Genomic DNA, 19,957 nt, shown 5'->3' with positions numbered 1-19,957 from the left:
AAAAAAAAAAAAAAAAGATTTCTTTTGGAGGCTGGAGCGATGGTTCAGCAGCTAAGATCTATCGTTGCTCTTTCAGAGGACTCAGGATCGAATTTCAGCACTCAGGTGGAAGTTCCAAATTACCAGTAACTCCAGTTCTAGGGGTTCCAATGCTTTCTTCTGGCCTCACTAGCTCCAAGCACACAGTGGTGCACAGACATACGTGCATGAAAAACACCCATACACATGGAATAAAATGAAACCCCGTCTCGAAAAAACAAACAAACAAACAAAAAACCAAACTTTTAAACATGCTTCTTCAATGTGCTTCAGGGGAATGAATTTTAGTCTTTCAGAATCATCAAATGCTATTCCCTCACAGTTTTGTGGCTTTTTCTTAAGATTTTACTTTTTTTTTTTAAGTTTATTTATTATTACAAATAAGTACACTGTAACTGTCTTCAGATGCCTCTGAAGAGGGCGTTGGATCTCATTATGGGTGGCTGTGAGCCACCATGTGGTTGCTGGGATTTGAACTCAGGACCTTAGGAAGAGCAGTCAATTCTCTTACCTGCTGAGCCATCTCGCCAGCCCCCAAGATTTTACTTTTAATTTTACATATATGCATGTGACCATCAGTGCAGGTGTCTGTGGAGACAGTGGATCTCCTGGGCTGCCTGATGTGGGTGCTGGGAATTGAACCTAGTCCTCTGGAAGAGCAGCCAGTGCTCTTAATCACCAAGTCTAATACCAAGTCAAGTAGCATAGTTTATACTTGAGACGTGTAGTTTACTGATTTTCTCATTTGAATAAATATAGGTAAGTGTGTGTGTGTGTGTGTGTGTGTGTGTGTATATATATATATATATATAGTTTGTTTGTTTGTTTGTTTGTTTTTTAAACTAAGACATTTAAATCTTTACTAGCTAAATTGATAGCCTCAGGGGAAAAGTCCAGCAAGGACTTGTGGGAGCACATCTCAGAACTGACCCATCTGCTAGGCTACCTCCTGCAGTCGGGATACTTAGGTGTGGTTTGATGAGTGCATGTTGCCCTTGTCACAGAGCCTGGCATGCTGTCTGTATTTATCTGTGTCTCATTTCTGTCTTCCTGTCCTCCCTCCACCCCCTCTTTTTTTTTTAGACAGGATTTTGCTATGTAAACAAGCTGACCTCCAACTCATGCTCTGCCTGTCTCAGACCCCTGAGTGTTGGGATTTCACCTAGCATTCTTTTATTCTTTTTTTTTTTTTTTTTTTGTTTTTCGAGACAGGGTTTCTCTGTATAGCCCTGGCTGTCCTGGAACTAACTTTGTAGACTAGGTTGGCCTCGAACTCAGAAATCCGCCTGTCTCTGCCTCCCGAGTGCTGGGATTAAAGGCATGCGCCACCACTGCCCGGCTCCACCCCCTCTTTGTATCCATACTTCAAGGTAACCTGGAAATTCGTGTCACCTGGGCTGACATCACATACATGGCCATCATCCTGCCTCAGCCTCCCCAGGGCTGATATGAGCTACGGTGTCCAGCCTGTTTCATGGCATTGTTCTCCATTACACTCTTGTCTCTTAGGCAGACCTGAGTAGCTAACCCCTCAATACATCTAATCTAACAACCCAGCTGCTAAGGAGTCTGGGAAATGTAGTCCTTTCCTTTTATTTAAGTCCCTATAATACATGAAGTACAACAGAAAGATTGTGGGACAGATGGGTGAAGACACCTGGACCTACATGTGTCACATTGCCCTGGAGCAAAAGAAACAGTGTTTTTTTGTTTTGTTTTGTTTTGTTTTTTTATTTTATTTTATTTTGGTTTTTCGAGTCAGGGTTTCTCTGTGTAGCCTTGGCTGTCTTGGAGCTCACTCTGTAGACCAGGTTGGCCTCGAACTCAGAAATCCGCCTGCCTCTGCCTCCCAAGTGCTGGGATTAAAGGCTCATGCCACCACGAACGGCAAGAGTGTTTTAAGTCACTTGCTACATGGTTGGGGTTTTGTCTGGTTTTGGAATTATTTATTTCACTTTACATCTATTAGTGCTTACCTCAATGAATATATGTGCACCACATGCATAGCCAGTCCATTTGGAGGTCAGAAGGTGCCTGTGGATCCCCCGGAACTGGAGTTACAGATGGTGTGAGCTGCCTGAACCTAGGTCCTCTTAGACTTCTTAAGAACTCTTTGTCCTGGAACTCACTCTGTAGACCAGGCTGGCCTCGAATTTAGAAATCCGCCTGCCTCTGCCTCCCCAGTGCTGGGATTAAAGGCGTGCGCCACCACGTCCAGCTCTCTTAAGAACTCTTAAGAAATCACTGAGCCATCTTTTTCCCTCCAGTTTTGTTGTTTGTGTGCTTGTTTTGAGATAGGGTTTTTACTCTGAGGCCCAGGCTGGCCTGGAACTCACAAAGAGCTCCATCTGCCTTTGCCTTTCATGTGCTTGGTTTAAATGGATGCAGCACCACACCCAGCCATAGCATGTTTTTGAGTGGGTAGGATCCAGGAAGTTTAATTGGAGTGTGCCACAGAGGAAGGGGCTGATATGCAGGCTCCCTGGGAAGGTACATGGATGGGTGGAGAAGCTGAAGTCATTGAAGTGTGACCGGCCTGCATTCATTGTTCTAGAACCAGAGCAATGGCCTTGCAGCTGAGAACTGGTGTGAAGGCTCACAAGACTGGGGAAGTGACACTGAGGAGACGCCTCCACCACCACCCACCTCAGATTTGGGAAATGATTCTCATGATGTCAGAGCACTAGACTGGACTGAGAAGCTCCAAGCTCTTCACCTTCAGGACACTGCTCTGGCTGTTACTTGCCCTTCTCCTTCAGGGGAAGGGTTGACAGTCCCCACTGCAGTGCCACAGTTCCAGCCTTATTATATCTGTGTTGCTGAAGAGGAGGATTATGGCAGCTTTGTGGATCTTGATCATGCGCACAGCCTTCTGCAGGAGTACCAGCGGAGAGAAGGGGTTGACGTGGAGCAGCTGCTTTCCTTAGGGTGAGAGATGCAGGCAGAAAGCTGCCACGGGCAGGTTCTAGAGAGGAGGGCTGTGATTGGGCTTTTCTGCTTTGCTCCCCTTAGATGAGAAGAGCAGATGCTGGCCTGCGCTATTAGTATCAGCCAGCCTGCTTTAACCTGCTGCTGAGTGCCCTCAAGAGCTGAACCCAGCTAAGCAAACTGAAATTATCATTGTCATTAAAACGCCCTAGCATTTCTTTAGCTTCCTTTTCTGTTCTTTTGTATGCTCACTTGTTTCTGTTTTGTCTCTGGGTGCTAGGGATGGAAGCTAGAGCCTGGAGCTTGTCACATGAGGATTTTACCACTGAGCTGTGTCCTTGCTCCTAGTCTCTTTTTACTTTTTAACATTTTCTTTTTTTTTTTTACATTTGCTTATTGTGTGCATGCACACATGGAGTGCACATGTTACCCACTGAGACGTCTCCTGGACCCTGTTTTGATTTTGTTATTGTCTTGGTTTTGAGACAGAGTCTTATGTAGATCAGGTTAGCCTCAAACTCTGTAGTCAAGGATGACCTGGAATTCCTGATCCTTGTGCCTCCACTCTCTCAGTGCAGAGATTGCCACGGCAGGTTATATGAGGGTCGGGGGCCGAACCCAGGCCTCCTTACTGGTGGACAACACTCCTCCAGGTGAGCTGCATCTACAGCCTCTTTTCTGACTTTATTTATTGTATCTTACTTTATTTTTTCTGTTGTGGTTTTTTGAGACAGGATTTCTCTGTGTATCCCTGTCTATCCTGGAACTCACTTTGTAAAACAGGTTGGCTTTGAACTCACAGAGATCCACCTGCCTCTGCATCCTGAGTACTAGGATCAAAGGCGTGCACCACCATCGCCTGGCTCTGGTTTCACTTTTTTCAAATTCCTGACAAGGAATTTGTGTGCGTGCATATATTTATGGGTGCAAGTATGCATGTGCTGCCATGGTTCGTGTGTGAAATTCAGAGGACCTCTTATGGGAGCCTTTTCTCTTTTTTCAGCATATAAGTTCTGGGGATTGATCTCAGGTCTTTAAAACAAACAGCAAGTGCCAGTCTTGCTAAGCCACTTCCTGGCCACCATCTGTTTTCAGTGCCTTTAGAGCAGAGGCAGGTGATTGAGAAGAGGTGCGCCTTGTTTGGTGACTCTGCTGTAAATGCAGAGCTGCCTCAGATGCTGGGGTTGTCGGAGTTTCAGCTCTCTTACATGAGACGGGCATGCTGTCTCTGTGCTTTCCTCACGAGCTCTGGTGGGTCCAGTGAGAGCTCGGACCTCAAAAGACCATATGCCAAAGACTAAAGAGGGTCAGAACTAGCTTGAAAGTTGGCCTCTGACCCGTGTAGCCTGGGCACAGGTGACCAACCCCCAGCACACACAGCAATTAACACAATACAGAAAGAGGAAGTGTCTTGTTCCTCTTGCAGATGCTCTAGGTCCCCAGACACTGATAGTCTCCCTTGGTCTCTGCTTCTCTCCTTAGCTCTAGTGACGGGGATGAAAAGTACGAGAAGACCACAGTTAGCAGTGGGGATCCAACGTTTTACAGGTTCATGAAGAGAATTGCTGCTTGCCAGGAGCAGATTTTGAGGTAAAGAAGACAAGTATCTCTGCTTACTGTAATGGTAGCGTGCTGGCAAGTACCTAGCGGCCCAGGGACTCCTCAAGGTAAGGCGAGAGGATCACCTGGCCGGCCTCAGAAACAGTGAGGAATTCATCCTCTTGAAAATTTGCTTTCACTATTTTTATTTGTGGTATGTGTTTGTGCACATGACTGCGGGTGCCCATGGAATCCAGAAGAGACTAGTGGTTGTGAACTGCTGCATGTGGGTGCTGGGACTTTTCTGTCTTTGAACTGACTGTAAAGAAGCTCTCTTGATTCATACTGACTCTGGTACAGTCAGCAGCAGTTATGATGCTGTTTCCTGTTTATCTGCCGCATGTGCACATACTGCATGTGGAGGCTAGAGGAGAATTCTGGGTGTCTCACGCTATCACTGTCCATCTAGTTTTTATTTTTATGTGTGCATACGTGAGTTCATGTGCACCATGTGCATGCAGGAGCCTGCAGAGGTCAGAAGAGGGCTTAATTCAAGATGGTTGTAAGCTACCTTGAGGATACTGGAAAACAAACCATGGTCCTCTGCAAGGGCAGTCAGTGCTCTAACCACTGAACCCACCGTGATTGGTATTTTTGTGCATTTGTCTGTGGTTCTGTTTCTCAGTTCATGCTTATCAAAGAAAACAGTAACTCTAAAGACAGAAAATGCCGGGCAGTGGTGGTGCACACCTTTAATCCCAGCACTTGGGAGGCAGAGGCAGGTGGATTTCTGAGTTCGAGGCCAGCCTGGTCTACAGACTGAGTTCCAGGACAGCCAAGGCTGTCTCGAAAAACAAAACAAAACAAAACAAAAACAAAAAAACAAAACAAAAAGACAGAAAACAGAGAAAAATGCTGTTTGAACTGTCGAATGATTGAAATCCTTGGACTGTGTGGTTGCTTAGCACCAAAAGCATGAGCCTTCCCTGCTCTGTGGGATGTGGGTTGTGAAGTCTTTCTTTGCAGCTGATTGGCTCACTAACCACACCCAGACTGGTAGAGGATTCTTAGGCTGCTGCCTGAGTGCCTCAAGTGTAGTAGGAAGGACAAGAGGGCCTTTCTAGGGTGGAGGGCACTCCTGCATATAGGCTGAGCTCTCTTTCAGAATGGGTCCAGCTCTGAAAAACCTCATCTAGAAGCTAAGCTAACACACACCCTTCCCAGGAGACTGGACGTTTGCCCTGTGTAACAAGTTCTGATAGTAACTAGGCTGTTAAGTGGAGGAAGTTAAGAGCTACAGGGTCTTCAGCAATGTAACTACCCTGTCCTTCTGTGTGGAACACACATACATACATACAGGCAAGACTTCCATACACATAAATAGATAAATACTTTGAAAAACATTCTGATCATCTTGCCTTCATCTCCAGAACAAGGAGATATATAGGGCTGCATTACCATATCCAGTTTATACCATGTTAGGCATCAAACCCAGAGCTGCACACATGCTAAGTATAAGTAGTAGGATGTGTCTTGGCACACACATCCTCAGCTTGTGTGTATAATTGATTTTTACTCTTTAAACTCTACTTTGTGTGTCTGTTGAAAATCAAAAGAACTTAAATGGCAATCAAGGGTGCTCCCCTAGCCTCCGTTCACACTTTTGTGTGTGTGTGTCTGTGTGTGTGACACACCTACAGTTAGTCTTAGAGACCAGAAGAGGGTGTCAAACACCCTGAAGCTGAAGTTAAAAGCAACCAACTCATGTGGGTGCTAGGAGATGACCTCTGCTCCTGGAAGAAGAGAGCACACACTTAACCAACCCCTGAGCCATCTTTGCAGCTCTACAATGTAGATTTTGAACTGTGTATCTGCGTGGGTCTTTCCTTTAATCCTATCTGCTGTCACATGGATGATCATCAAATGCAGCTCCTCAAACGTGGTAGCAAGTGTCTTCACTTGCCGAGCGACCTTGATAACCCTAACTTTGAACTCCGATCGTCCTGCCTCAACCTTCCAAATATGTACCGTATGCCTGGCTTTTAAAAAAATATACTTAAGGCCGGGCAGTGGTGGCACATACTTTTAATCCCAGCACTTGGGAGGCAGAGGCAGGCGGATTTCTGAGTTTGAGGCCAGCCTGGTCTACAGAGTGAGTTCCAGGACAGCCAGAGCTATACAGAGANGGAGGCAGAGGCAGGCGGATTTCTGAGTTTGAGGCCAGCCTGGTCTACAGAGTGAGTTCCAGGACAGCCAGAGCTATACAGAGAAACCCTGTCTCAGAAAAAACAAAATAAAACAAAAAACAAAACAAATATATATATACATATATATATATATATATATATATATATATATATATATATATATATATACACACACACACACATGTGTATATATACATATATATGTATATATACTTAAGAGGCGGGTATTCTAACTTTAGTAAGCCAAATAATATCCATTTCCTTGATAGCTGGCTGTTGGCAAACATGGATTATTTGAATCGGGTCTTAAACAAAATCAGGTTCCATATCATACAGTATCTGAAGGTGCATATATATGCATGTATATGCATATATGCAAACGTACATCTTTGTGTGGGTGATATAATGGCTCCAGAAGGGTAATGAAGCTTTGCTGGAGGCAGAGTGGGGAACTGATGGAGATCCCAGTGAAGTCACTGTAATGCTTAGATATGAAGAGAACAGATCAGGTGATGAGCTTTTGCAGACACCTCGCCAAGCTGCAGAGGCAAGGTGCAGGACCTTGGAGGCCACAGAGCTGAGAGACAGCACTGGGTTTACTGGGACAGAGGGCACTTTTCAGTAAGTCATGTCTGCAGTCAGGGCCCAGCTGAGCTGAAGACCCCACACAGTTGGCAATATACACCAAGTAGTCATGCAACAGACTGGAGGTCAGCCTCTCAGGTGTCCTCTTTGTGGGGTCCAGTGAGGATTTCAGGTCCTTGGTTGGGTGTGTTGGGTACCTTTCTGGTCCTGGTTTTGCTGATGCGGTATGAGTGCATCTTTGTGCCCATGTGATTCCCATTACCTCTGTGAGCTCGGAGTGTAGCCTTCCTGCCTTCAGGAATGTGCCATCTGTCTCTCTTAAGGTGAGGTAGAGCCACCCTGTTTCTGAGTTTGCACTCAAAATGGAGCTAGGCATGGCTCAGCCTGAAGCAATTTCACACTTTATGATGTAACTTAGGGCAGGGCTCAAAGACCAGCCCATAAGTGTCTTGTCCAACCTGTCTCACTCCCCTCAAGGCTGAAGATAAGTCATTTTCCTAACCCTACAGTTACCTTGCACTCCTGGATGAGCATCTGAGGATTGAGGGCCCTTCCAGATGAGAGTGAGGGTGAGGCTGTACCTGGACTGAAGTGATCCTCTGAGACCTGCTCTGCTCCTAAGCAAGGAGCAGGACAGTTTGAACAAGACGGCATGTTGCTAACTAAGCAGTCATTAGGCAGGTGTGACTCTCCAGTCCAGTCTGGTCCACATAGTGTGCTCCAGGCCAGCATCCACCTATAATGAGACCCCATCTCAAAGAAAACAAAATAGTAGTTATGGAAAGCAGAAAAAGGAGACAGCACATCAGGAAGAGTATAATATAAAGGGGTTCAGTGACCCCCAGCATCTCTTTATGGCCTTCGATGGCACTGAGCCAAGTGATAACAAGTCTTCCGTCCCCTAGATGCTCCAGTCACGGCCTTGCCCCTGGGCGGCTTTCCCTGCTGTCTAGTCCTGCTCCTGATGCTCCACCATGGCCCAGGTGCTGCTTGCTGTGTTTTGCTCTGATGCATGATTCTCCCGGTCCTTCCCTAGGTATTCGTGGAGTGGAGAGCCTCTCTTTCTGTCCTGCCCCACAGCTGAAGTCTCTGAGGTCCCAGCCTGCAGTGGCTGCGGAGGCCAGAGGACGTTTGAGTTTCAGCTTATGCCGGCACTGGTCAGCATGCTCAGCAGTGCTAGTCTAGGTAAGAAGGCCTTTACTGAGCTCGTCTATCTCTGACTTTAGTGTGGAATGATTAAAATGAACTGTTTTTTGCTAATTAGTAAATATGGAATATTATACAAGGATTGAGATCACAGCACTTGGGAGGCAGAGGCAGGCGGATCTCTGAGTTCGAGGCCAGCCTGGTCTACAGAGTGAGTTCCAGAACAGCCAGGGTTATACAGAGAAACCCTGTCTCGAAAAAACAAAACAAAACAAATAAAAGGATTGAGAAATTAAATTGTAAGAAATTTGTACTCCAGCAAATTCTAATACCACACTAACTATAGCCATTTTGATGATTTGAGACTGAACAAGCTAATTTATACATAAGGGATGGAACTGTGTAGAGAACTGCCTCTGCAAAGTTGTCCTCTGACCTCCAGATGTGCACCTACACAGATGCACGCACACCCATACACGACAAGTACAAATTAATTATAAACTGCTTGACAGGCTAGGTACATGCTTCTAATCCTCCTTTCTCAGGAAACTGAGGTAGAACAGTGCTTGAGGACAGCTTAGACAACACACTGAGACTGTTTCAAAAAGAGAACAAATTAAGGTAGGGTATGTGTAGAGATCAGAGGGCAATCCCAGGCTGGGTCTTTCTCACTTGCTATAGTCCTTGGGATAGCTGGCTTGGGATATCTCAGTCTCCACCAGCCAGCTCTAGGAGGATTAGGATTACAGACCTTGCCTTGCCTGCCTTTATGTTAGTTTTTCCAAGACAGGAGTTTCTCTCCATAGCCCTGGCTGTCCTGAAACTCATTCTGTAAATCAGGAATGCTCTCAAATTCAGATATCCACCTGCTTCTGCCTTCTGGGTGCTGGGACTGAAAGTGTGCACCGCTACACAGAGAAACCCTGTCTCGAAAAATCCAAAAAAACAAAAAGAAAAAAGAAAGAAAGAAAAAGGAAGTGTGCACCTCCACGCGGCACACCTGGCTTTGTGCATGGTTTCTGGCAAGCCAAATACAGGTCCTTAGGCTTGAGCAGTGGAAGCTTTGACTCACTGTGCCATCCCACTGGCTTTAGTGGAGTTTTGGTTTTGTTCTAAAGAAATTAAGTTTATTTATTATGGCAGTTTACACATACATACAGGTATAGATATAGTTTCCTTTTGGTTTTGTCTTGGAAGGCAGGGCATGGGATAGCCTAGGCCAGCTTGAACTGGCTATGTAGTGAGGGATCAGCTTGAACTTCTGAAGCTCTAGTGGTCACCTCATTATGAATGCACCTTTTAACATTCTCCTTGTGGAATCTAGAGCAAGTGATGTTTTTCAGGTCTTACTGTGGAATTTGGAACGATTCTCGTTTACACGTGTAAACAGAGTTGCTGGTCTCCAAATCAGCAGATGCCCATGGAAGAATTCTGTGTTATACAAGAAGACCCAGATGAATTTTTATTTAAGTAGAACACTTTGTCTTATTTATACAAATTAAAGCAAATTTTCATATTCAAATATATGTATGTTTACCTTATTTTAGCATCTCCCTTCCCTTGAGTCAGGTCTCACTATATGTATCCCTAGCTGGACTTGAACTTGTGGCATTCCTCCTGCCTCAGACTTAGCATATAAAATTAACTATTGTTTATTGTTTGGTTTATTGTCCAGTTTTTCTTTTTTGTTTTGTCTTGTTTGAGACATCTCTGTGCGTAGCTTAGGTTGGTCTGGAATTCAGCAGTCCTCCTGCCTCAGCCTCCCAAGTGCTGGGATCACAGATTAAGGTCACCATGCCTAACTTTAACTGTTATTATTATTTTACAGAGGTCCACCTGCCTCTGCCTTCTGAGTACTGGGATTAAAGGCCTGTGTCACCACCACCCAGCTATTAACTGTTAAGTTTAATATTGCTCTTTATTTATTTTTTTTTAAAGATTTATTTATTTATTATATGTAAGTACAGTGTAGCTGTCTTCAGATACCTCAGAAGAGGGCATCAGGTCTCATTATGGACGGATGGTTGTGAACCATCATGTGGTTGCTGGTATTTGAACTCACCACCTTCAGAAGAGCAGTCGGCGCTCTTAACCGCTGAGCCATCTCTCCAGCCCCTGCTCTTTATTTTGAAGACCAAGCTGGGTGGGTCTTGAGCCACTATGTCTTGACTACAGGATCATGATTGTCTGCACAGTATTAATTACAAAATGGTTGTTCTTGACCTGGGGGCCAGTATCCCCATCCAGCAGACACCCCAGTGGGCATTCTGTCTCCAGTTCTGTAGTCAGCATCTTCCCATCCCCCACCTGTGTACTCCACTGTACCTTTTTTCTCAGCCTTCCAGAGCATCCTGCCCTAAGACCCTGGCTGCTTAGACCTGCCCTATGCTCCCTCACTCAGCAGTCTGTCTGCAGCATCCCAGGAGGGATCTCAGACACTGGCCCACCAACCAACTTTGCACTTCCTGCCCAGTCTCCTCTTCCTGCATTCAGTCTCTAGGTCACTAACCCCTTGTTGCCCTTGATGGCGTCTTGACAGCAGTATGGGAACACTCCTAGTAATCATGTTCCAGCATGCTCTTGACCCTGTGGAAGGAGAGTGAGCCCTGATGAGCATGGGCACGGTCATGTGCACAGTGTAACTAGCGAGAGAGCTCTTTCTGAGGGAAAGCGGCTGTACATAAACTGAAGGTTCTGGTCAGTGAGGCTCCTGCAGGATTTGACTGAGAATAGCACTGTAAAGAGAGCTGCTCATTCCACTTTCTCTGCCATGCCAGGAAGTCTGTCCTTGCCCTGCCCCTCCCCCACAGCCCTCCACCCACACCTCACCTCTGCTATACACAGCGACTGCCTCAGCCTGCTAGACCAGTTACTCCAACTGGAACAGAAAGTGACTAAGCACATGCAGAGCTGCATATGGATGGCACTTGGAGGTTAAGCTGATGGCCAGGGAGATTCCCGCTCTGTTCAAGACAGTCAGAAGGGTTGATACAGGCGTCTAGCTGTACTGGGAAGTTGCTCAGTGTAGAGTTTGGCAAGGCCCCAGACTTCATCCCTAAAAAATAAAACACTAACAACCCACAGCTTTTCAGATCATCACAGGTTACATTGCCTATTCCTTTTTAGACAGGTCCTCGTACTGTCCAGGCTGACCTCCAGTTTTCTACACAGCTTGATGAGCTTGAACTTTTTTTTTTTTTTTAAGATTTATTTATTTCATTTATATGAGTACACTGTAGCTGTCTTTAGACACACCAGAAGAGGGCATCGAATCCCAGTACAAATGGTTGTGAGCCACCATATGGTTACTGGGAATTGAACGCAGGACCTCTGGAAGAGCATTCAGTGCTCTTAACCCTTGAGCCATCTCTCCAGCCCTGATCTAATCTTACTTCCACTTCCAAAGTTATAGCAATATACTGTCATGCTTGGTTTATGGGGTATTGGGAATCAAACTCAGGGCCTTATGGATGCTAAGCAAGCACTCTGCCAACTTACCTACAACATTAGACTCCTTTATAGTTTTTTGAGACAGTCCCAGGCTGGCCTCATACTAACCCATTGTTTCTCTGCCTCTGTTTCTTACTTTGAGGTGAATATGGGTTGCTGACTAAACATTGGTGTCTGTCTGCCTGCCTGCCTGCCTGCAGGTTTGTGTGTCTGTGTGCAAGTGTAGATGTTCACAGAGATCAGAAGAGGCCACTGATGACCTCCTGTCTGAGTCTCCATCTTAATTTGATGCACACAGTCTCTCCCTGAACCTGGACCTCATGTAGTCTTGCTAGTCTGACAACCAGTGAGCCCCAGTGATCTCCCAGTTTGTGCCCCAATCAGAGTTATGGGCCTTTATAGACCACATCCAGCTTGTTATGTGGGTGCTAGGATGTGAACTCGGGGCCTCATGCTTACACAGAAAGTCATAGCTGCCAGTGGCCACCGGTTACTGGGTTCCTGAAAGGAAAGCTGGGAATGGATGAGAAGGTCAGCAAGAGGAATAATGAGCCAAGACAAAGTTCTCTCTTTTTTTTTTTTTAAAGATTTATGTATTTATTATATGTAAGTACACCATAGCTGTCTTCAGACATCCCAAAAAGATCTCGTTATGGATGGTTGTGAGCCACCATGTGGTTGCTGGGATTTGAACTCAGGACCTTCAGAAGAATAGTCAGTGCTCTTAACCTCTGAGCCATCTCTCCAGCCCGACAAAGTTCTCTGATCAAGGCTCTGTGCTTAATTCTAAGGTCTGAAATTTCCAAAGACAGGGTTTCTCTGTGTAGCCCTGGCTGTCCTGGAACTCACTCTGTAGACCAGGCTGGCCTTGAACTCAGAAATTCACCTGCCTCTGCCTCCTGAGTGCTGGGATTATAGGCGTGTACCACCACGCCCGGCATGGTCTAAAATTTAAAGGGGGGAAACCCACCCACCCCCACTTTTCCAGGATCTCCTCAGGAAGACAAGCTCAGCTACTCAGCAGGCTTCTTGAAGGAAGATGCAGATGTGGCAGGACCATAGATTGTCACCTAGGTCTGAAGACTACCTAGGTGGGCTAGCCGACTGTGGCAGACAGGGTCTGATCCAGCCCGCTCACAGCTGGGTGAAGGCCACAGAAAGTGTCCCTGCACACTGACCATCTCCCCAGCCAAGCACCGGCCAAGCACCCCTGAGCTTGGTTATATATGCTTGTGTTTGATCTTAGGTAAACCATACAGTTGGACGCCTTTTCTGCAATCCTACAAGAACACATTTGTGACACGAAGAAAGCAAGATACAAGAAAGCAAGGCTGCTATAAACCCATTTATGTGCGACACTGTGAGGCCATGGGTTGCAGACCTAGCAATGTCAAAAAAAGACACACCTCAGTGCTCTGTTAAAAACTCGGACAGAGAGACATGGTAGGGCACGGTTGGGGGAGAAGCCTACAGCTATTAACTTCCTCCACTTAGCAGCCCAAGTGCTTATTAGAACTTAATATGTAAAATAAATTACTTTTATTTATTTTATTTTATTTTTTTGTTTTTTCGAGACAGGGTTTCTCTGTATAGCCCTGGCTGTCCTGGAACTCACTTTGTAGACCAGGCTGGCCTCGAACTCAGAAATCCACCTGCCTCTGCCTCCCGAGTGCTGAGATTAAAGGCGTGCGCCACCACGCCCGGCACATTACTTTTAAAAAACAAAAGAGGGGCTGGCAAGATGGCTCAGCGGGTAAGAACACTGACTGCTCTTCCATAGGTCCTGAGTTCAAATCCCAGCAACTAGATGGTGGCTCAAAACCATCTGTAATGAGACCTGACGCCCTCTTCTGGTGCTGTCCGAAGACAGCTACAGTGTACTTACAGTGAACTTACGTATAACAATAAATAAATCTTTAAAAAAAACCACAAAAGAATTCAATATGCACATCAAACATGTTGGGGATTGGTTCTAATGCTTTGATTTAATTGGGGATTTGTGTGTCCAAACGCTGAAGGTCCTTGTCCTCAATTGGGTTTTGATTGATCAATAAAGATGCCAGTGGCCAATGGCTGGGCAAAGGAAGATGGGTAGGACCCTTAGATTGCATGGACTAGGATGATAGGGATTGAGGGAGCGGGGATGGGGAGGGGTAGGAGGGGGAGACAGAATCCCCAGGTTTCAGAGGGAGACTAATCAGATTTAGAGCTGCAGAAGGAAAATTATCCAAAATGTAAGTGAGAAGGAATGCAGCCCCTGGAAGGTCTGCCCAGAAGTATCTTTGGCAGCAAAGACTAGCAGGATGCCCAGGGCAGGCAGCAAAGATAGAGCATAGATTTAGAGGGTGTTGAGTCAGGAGTACCAGAAGGAAATCTATGATAGCTGGGTAGAGGATTAGAACTTCCTAGTCTTTGAGCTAGCTAAGGCATTTCAAATATAAGCTAATTGTGTGTGTGTGTCTTTCATTCACTGATCCAAAGAGTTCTCGGGCAGGTGGCTGCCTACATGTGCAACCTGCCTGTAATCAAAGTGGTGTGGCAAAACTCACTACTACAGATGGCCCCAATGGGGTAGGTGAGAAACCACTTTTTTGTTTGTTTGTTTTTTGTTTTGTTTTTTTTAAAGATTTATTTATTTATTATATGTGAGTAGACTGTAGCTGTCTTCAGACACTCTGGAAGAGGGCGTTAGATCTTGTTAAGGATGGTTGTGAGCCACCATGTGGTTGCTGGGATTTGAATTCAGGATCTTCGGAAGAGCAGTCGGGTGCTCTTACCCACTGAGCCATCTCTCCAGCCCTGTTTTGTTTTTTTGAGACAGGGTTTCTCTGTATAGCTCTGGCTGTCCTGGAACTCACTTTGTAGACCAAGCTGGCCTCGAACTCAGAAATCCGCCTGCCTCTGCCTCCCGAGTGCTGTTATTAAAGGCGTGTGCCATCACTTTTAAAAAGTGGCAAGAACCCACTTTTAAAAAACAGTTTGGAATCCCAGCACTTGGGAGGCAGAGACAGGGGGATTTCTGAGTTCGAGGCCAGCCTGGTCTACAGAGTGAGTTCCAGGACAGCGGGACTACACGGAGAAACCCTGTCTTGAAAAAAAAAAGAAATTCTATACATGCATGCAAATGATATAAGTCTAGGAGGGGGAGAACTGGTTTCTCAGGGAGTGAAGCAGGGGTTCCTGCACAAGCCTTGGAACTAGAACAAAGGAACACAGCCACCACCAGAGAAAGCCTCAGCTCAAAGATGCTGGGAGCCCCTGCTGTGCAAAGAGGCTGGCTGGTTCCCTGACAGGGTGCTAGGAGGAAGACCATGAGAGTCAGGACAATAAAAGCTGCCTGCCTCCAGCCACCAGATAAAGGATAGAGATTCATAGATTTGATTTGTTTTTTTGTGTTTTTTTTTTGTTGTTGTTGTTGTTTTATTTTGGTTTTTCAAGACAGGGTTTCTCTGTGTAGACCTGGCTGTTCTGGAACTGATTTGATTTGTTTTTAAGGATAGAAGGGAACATATAGATTTTGCCTGAGCCATGAGGGGATTTCTTCCCACGTGTTCTAAACTGATACAAAGAGCTTAAGCTGAGAAGCTGGGAGCCCTGCTGTGCAGAGTCAGGCTGGCTGCTAGGAAGAAGACAGAGCCAGAGAGCAAGGTGGCAGATGCAGCCTGCTCATACAAGCCAATAATCAAAGGCTAGGGATAAATAAATTTAATTGTTTTTAAGAATAAAAGGGAGAGGTTAGGGAGATTGAATGAAAAAATGATTGAAAGAGATTGAAGAGTCAGAAGTGCCCTCAGCACCTAGCTGCCAGTATTGGGTATCATCAGTGCCTAGTTGTCCCACCCTGAGAGATGCCTGCAAAAGCACACCTTTCCCTAAGTTACATAGATGTATAAATAGCTTAGTCCTTGATCTCATGTTGGTCTGGCAGGAGATGGTGGAGGAGCACTGATTTGTTTAGATTGCTTTAATTGCTTTGAATTATTTTAATTATCAGAATTCGTGTGGTTATGAGTTTGGTGGTTATATTAAAATTCCTCTGGGACAGAGATCAAGCTAAACCTTTAATGATTTCTAGTTACTGGACTAAGGACATGCTATTTTGAGAGGGAGACTCTGTAATTATGTTGACAGGAAAGGAGAAAGGCTTTGGACCCCTTTCCAGGTGATATGGATCAGCTATAACGGGTAGACCTCCTGAAGATCTTGGCAACAAAATTTCGAGCAAACCTAAGAGAACAGGTAATTTATTTGCTGATTCCTCGACATGGGAGCAGCCCAGTAGCTGGCTTAGACATAACAGTGTCTCTAGCCAAAACTTCAACTAAAATTATACAATAAATCTTGTTGGATATGGAACTGGTAAGATTCTTCGTGCCTTTCTTCATATGGCATTAATAAAAATTTATTACAATTGGTTATTGATCAAATTAACTCATAAAAGGATAGTTGTCTTCTACTTACTCAAAGAAGGAACAAAATTCATCCTTAACTGATCTATGCACCTTGTACTATCCATATGAATATCTTAAGGGTAGTAAAATTTTGGTTGTAAGATGTATATATTACAGAATGTACAGCTTTGGCAAGATTCATCTTCAGAGATGCTGAACTGACCTGCTGTTCCAGTCCTCTGCTTCCTAATGCTGTCCACACACTTGCCTGTAGAAAAGCTCAGGAACTGCAACTGACTCTAGATGATCTTGCTCCATTCAACCTTTCAGATGGATCCATTCAGAACGTCCATCACGCCCTGAGCTTTCTAAGCATACAGAGACTGGATAACAGATGCTAAAGCTAGCTTTCTTAAGTTTAACCAATTTTTCTAATTTTCCTACCCCTCCCCACCCCTTTAAAGAATTTCTCGTTGCTCATATTCAGCAGGAGGAAGCCACGGAAAGTCATCAGCCTGATTCCTTGGGTTTGGATTTCTGGTTATGGTTATTTTACAAATTATAGATAGGTTGTCATTTTAAGGGATAATTTGGAAATGGTCATAATTTTGGACAGGGAGGAAATAGATAGGATGGATTATAAAATTCATTCTTGAACAAAGCATTGTGTAGCCATAATCTTACATTGATGGAAATCTTTGTAATTGATACAAAATTGAAATTATAATTTCTTACATTAGTACAGAATTTAGATGTTGATATTATATATTGATATGGAATTAAGTGTTTTGTTGGTATAAATTTGTATAGATAGATACAAATTTATATAGATACAAAATTTGAAATTAATATTGTTAATCTTAGATAGGCATTATGCCTATGCAGCCTAATTAAGAACACAAAACTTTGACACAGTCCTTTTATAGCCGCTATTATAAACTGTTTAGGATGGCAAAGTAATGCAAGTTAAGGGCCAGATAGTAAATTCATGTTTATATTAGATTTTGATTCAATTATAATAAGGTGTTTTCAATATTATTTAATTAGAAATAACTAAGAATAGTCAAGGTTTAAGTTTAGATATACCTTACATATATAGATGGTCTTCAAAAACATCAGAAGTCCACAGAATCTGACATTTAATCACTTAACTAATATTAGAAATTTTGACTGGAGGGATGTCTGCTCCTGACAGTACGCCCTTCACAGTTCAGGAAAGATATTGAGCATCTTTACCTCCAGGCGAGGTTGCTCATCATAGCAAGATAGCCACAGGGCAGAAATTGCCTATTTCATCTACAGACAAAATACTGCCCCAAGAGGTCAGACAGATGTGGGACAGTCAACTGCTAAGCTCTACAAGACAGGGTAAGCTACTCTTTCATATTCCTGTGTCACTTAAGGTCAGTCACATGATTATGGCCCAGAAGGCTGAAGACAGATGCTCCAACGTTTGGAGGAATAAGGGACTATTCAGGTAGTCAGCTGTCTCTACAATTTAAGTTTTGGAAGCTATGTTTCTATGCTTCCTAAATACTCAGGTAATATTTAATTCGTTATTGGATTTCTGATGGTGTTGAAGAGTAATTATAGTCTCATAAGCAAACTTAAGTTGTTTATCATTGAATATCATATAGAGTTAAAACCATGATTTTCAGGTGATGATACAGGCTAAAATCAAAACATAATTCATGTATAGATTTCTTTTGTTTTGTTTTTTGTTTTTTGTTTTTTCGAGACAGGATTTCTCTGTATAGCTTGGCTGACCTCACTTTGTAGACCAGGCTGGCCTCGAACTCAGAAGTCCGCCTGCTTCTGCCTCCCCAGTGCTGGGATCAAAGGCATGCGCCACCACGCCTGGCATGTATAGAATTTTAAACTCTTTAGTTAGGATATTGTACTGACTAGCTTTGTGTCAACTTGATACAATCTGGAGTTATCACAGAGAAAGGAGCTTCAGTTGGGCTGTAAAGCCTTTTCTCAATTAGTGATCAAGGGGAGGACCCCTTGTGGGTGGGGCCATCTCTGGGCTGGTCCTCTTGGGTTTTATAAGAGAACATGCTGAGCAAGCCAGGGGAAGCAAGCTAGTAAGTAACATCCCTCCATGGCCTCTGCATCAGCACCTGCTTCCTGACCTGCCTGAATTCCAGTCCTGCATCCTTTGGTGATCAACAGCAATGTGGAAAGTATAAGCTGAATAAACCCTTTCCTTCCCAACTGCTTCTTGGTCATGATGTTTTGTCCAGGAATAGAAACCCTAAGACAAATATGATGGTAAAGTATATTATCTAATTGACAAATATGATGGACTGGATGTTAATTGTATATCATACTCTGCAATTTACATTATTGTTATGGTTATGCTCAATTTATGCCTGAGAGAAGAGCCTTTTTTTTTTTTCCTTCTCCTCACTTGACCCTGCTCGCTCTGGCCCAGAGATTATTTTTTATATGTAAGTACACTGTAGCTGTCTTCAGACTCACCAGAAGAGAGCATCAGATCTCATTATGGATGGTTGTGAGCCACCATGTGGCTACTGGGATTTGAACTCAGAATCTCCAGAAGAGCAGTTAGTGCTCTTAACTATTGAGCCATCCATCTCTCCAGCCCAAGAAGAGTCTTTTTATTTGGACAGAAAGGTGAGGTATTGGGTATTGGTTCTAATGCTTTGATTTAATTGGGAATCTTCATGTCCAAACACTGAAGGTCCTTGTTCCCAATTGGGTTTTGGTCGATCAATAAAGATACCAGTAGCTATTGGCTAAGCAAAGGAAGATGGGGCGAAATCCTTAGATTTGCATGGACTAGGAGAGAGGGAGGGAGGGAGGGAGGAGGGAGGGAGGGAGGGAGGGAAGGAGAGAAAGAAGACAGAATTACCAGGTACCAGGTCCAGGTTTTGGAGGGAGATGGATCAGATTTAGAGCTACAGAAAGAAAATCCTCCAAAATGTAGGTAAGAAGGAATGTGGCCCCCTGAAGGGCTGCCCAGAAGCATCCTGGGCAGCAAAGACTAGGAGGTGCCCAGAAAGAACAGAACAGCAAAGATCATAGATTTAGGGGGTTGAGTCAGAAGTACTAGAGGGAAATCTATGATAGTAGGGTGAAGGATTAGAACTGTCCAGCCTTTGAGCTGGCCAAGGCACTTAAAAAAAAAAAAAAAAAAANNNTNTGTGTGTGTGTGTGTGTGTGTGTGTGTGTGTGTGTGTGTGTTTCATTCACGGATCCAAAGAGTTCCTGGGTGGGTGGCTGTGCCCTTGTGGCCCTCCAGGAGCCAAAGAGGAGTAGCAAAACTCACTGCTACAAAAAAACCCTTCCCTTCACCTAGAAAGGGTGTCTGTTAGGTTAGCTTCTGGATGAGGTTTTTCAGAGCTGGGCCCATTCTGAGAGAGAGCTCAGCCTATATGCAGGAGTGCCCTCCACCCTGGAAAGGCTCTCTTGTCCTTCCTACACTTGAGGCACTCTACCAGCCTGGGTGTGGTTAGTGGGCCAATCAGCTGCATAGAAAGAGGACAGTTCAAACAGCATTTTTCTCTGTTTTCTGTCTTTAGAGTTACTGTTTTCTTTGATAAGCATGAACTGAGAAACAGAACTACAGACAAATGCACAAAAATACCAATCACGATGGGTTCAGTGGTTAAGAGCAATGACTGCCCTTGTAGAGGACCATGGTTT

At 44.5% G+C, this 19,957-nt stretch overlaps 1 protein-coding gene across 2 annotated transcripts in view; it reads left to right on the top strand.

Moving 5' to 3' along the window:
- The window catches only part of Pdcd2l (programmed cell death 2 like), a 17,298-nt gene extending 1,128 nt beyond the window's left edge, over positions 1 to 16,170 (top strand). Inside the window, exons 4-7 of one of the 2 annotated variants that reach the window (XM_029531873.1) lie at positions 2,594 to 2,967; positions 4,450 to 4,557; positions 8,335 to 8,483; positions 16,026 to 16,170. In XM_029531873.1, the coding sequence (XP_029387733.1) occupies positions 2,594 to 2,967; positions 4,450 to 4,557; positions 8,335 to 8,483; positions 16,026 to 16,060 (666 nt within the window). In that variant the 3' untranslated portion in view covers positions 16,061 to 16,170. Of the gene's footprint in view, positions 1 to 2,593; positions 2,968 to 4,449; positions 4,558 to 8,334; positions 8,484 to 9,787; positions 9,971 to 16,025 lie in introns of those variants that run through there. The other variant, XM_021187074.2, reaches the window with a different exon arrangement.
- Positions 16,171 to 19,957: the final 3,787 nt, after the last annotated feature.

The sequence above is a fragment of the Mus pahari genome, chromosome 1 (genome assembly GCF_900095145.1).
Source record: "Mus pahari chromosome 1, PAHARI_EIJ_v1.1, whole genome shotgun sequence".
Lineage (NCBI taxonomy): Eukaryota > Metazoa > Chordata > Mammalia > Rodentia > Muridae > Mus > Mus pahari.
This window is presented reverse-complemented; position numbering and strand designations above follow the sequence as displayed.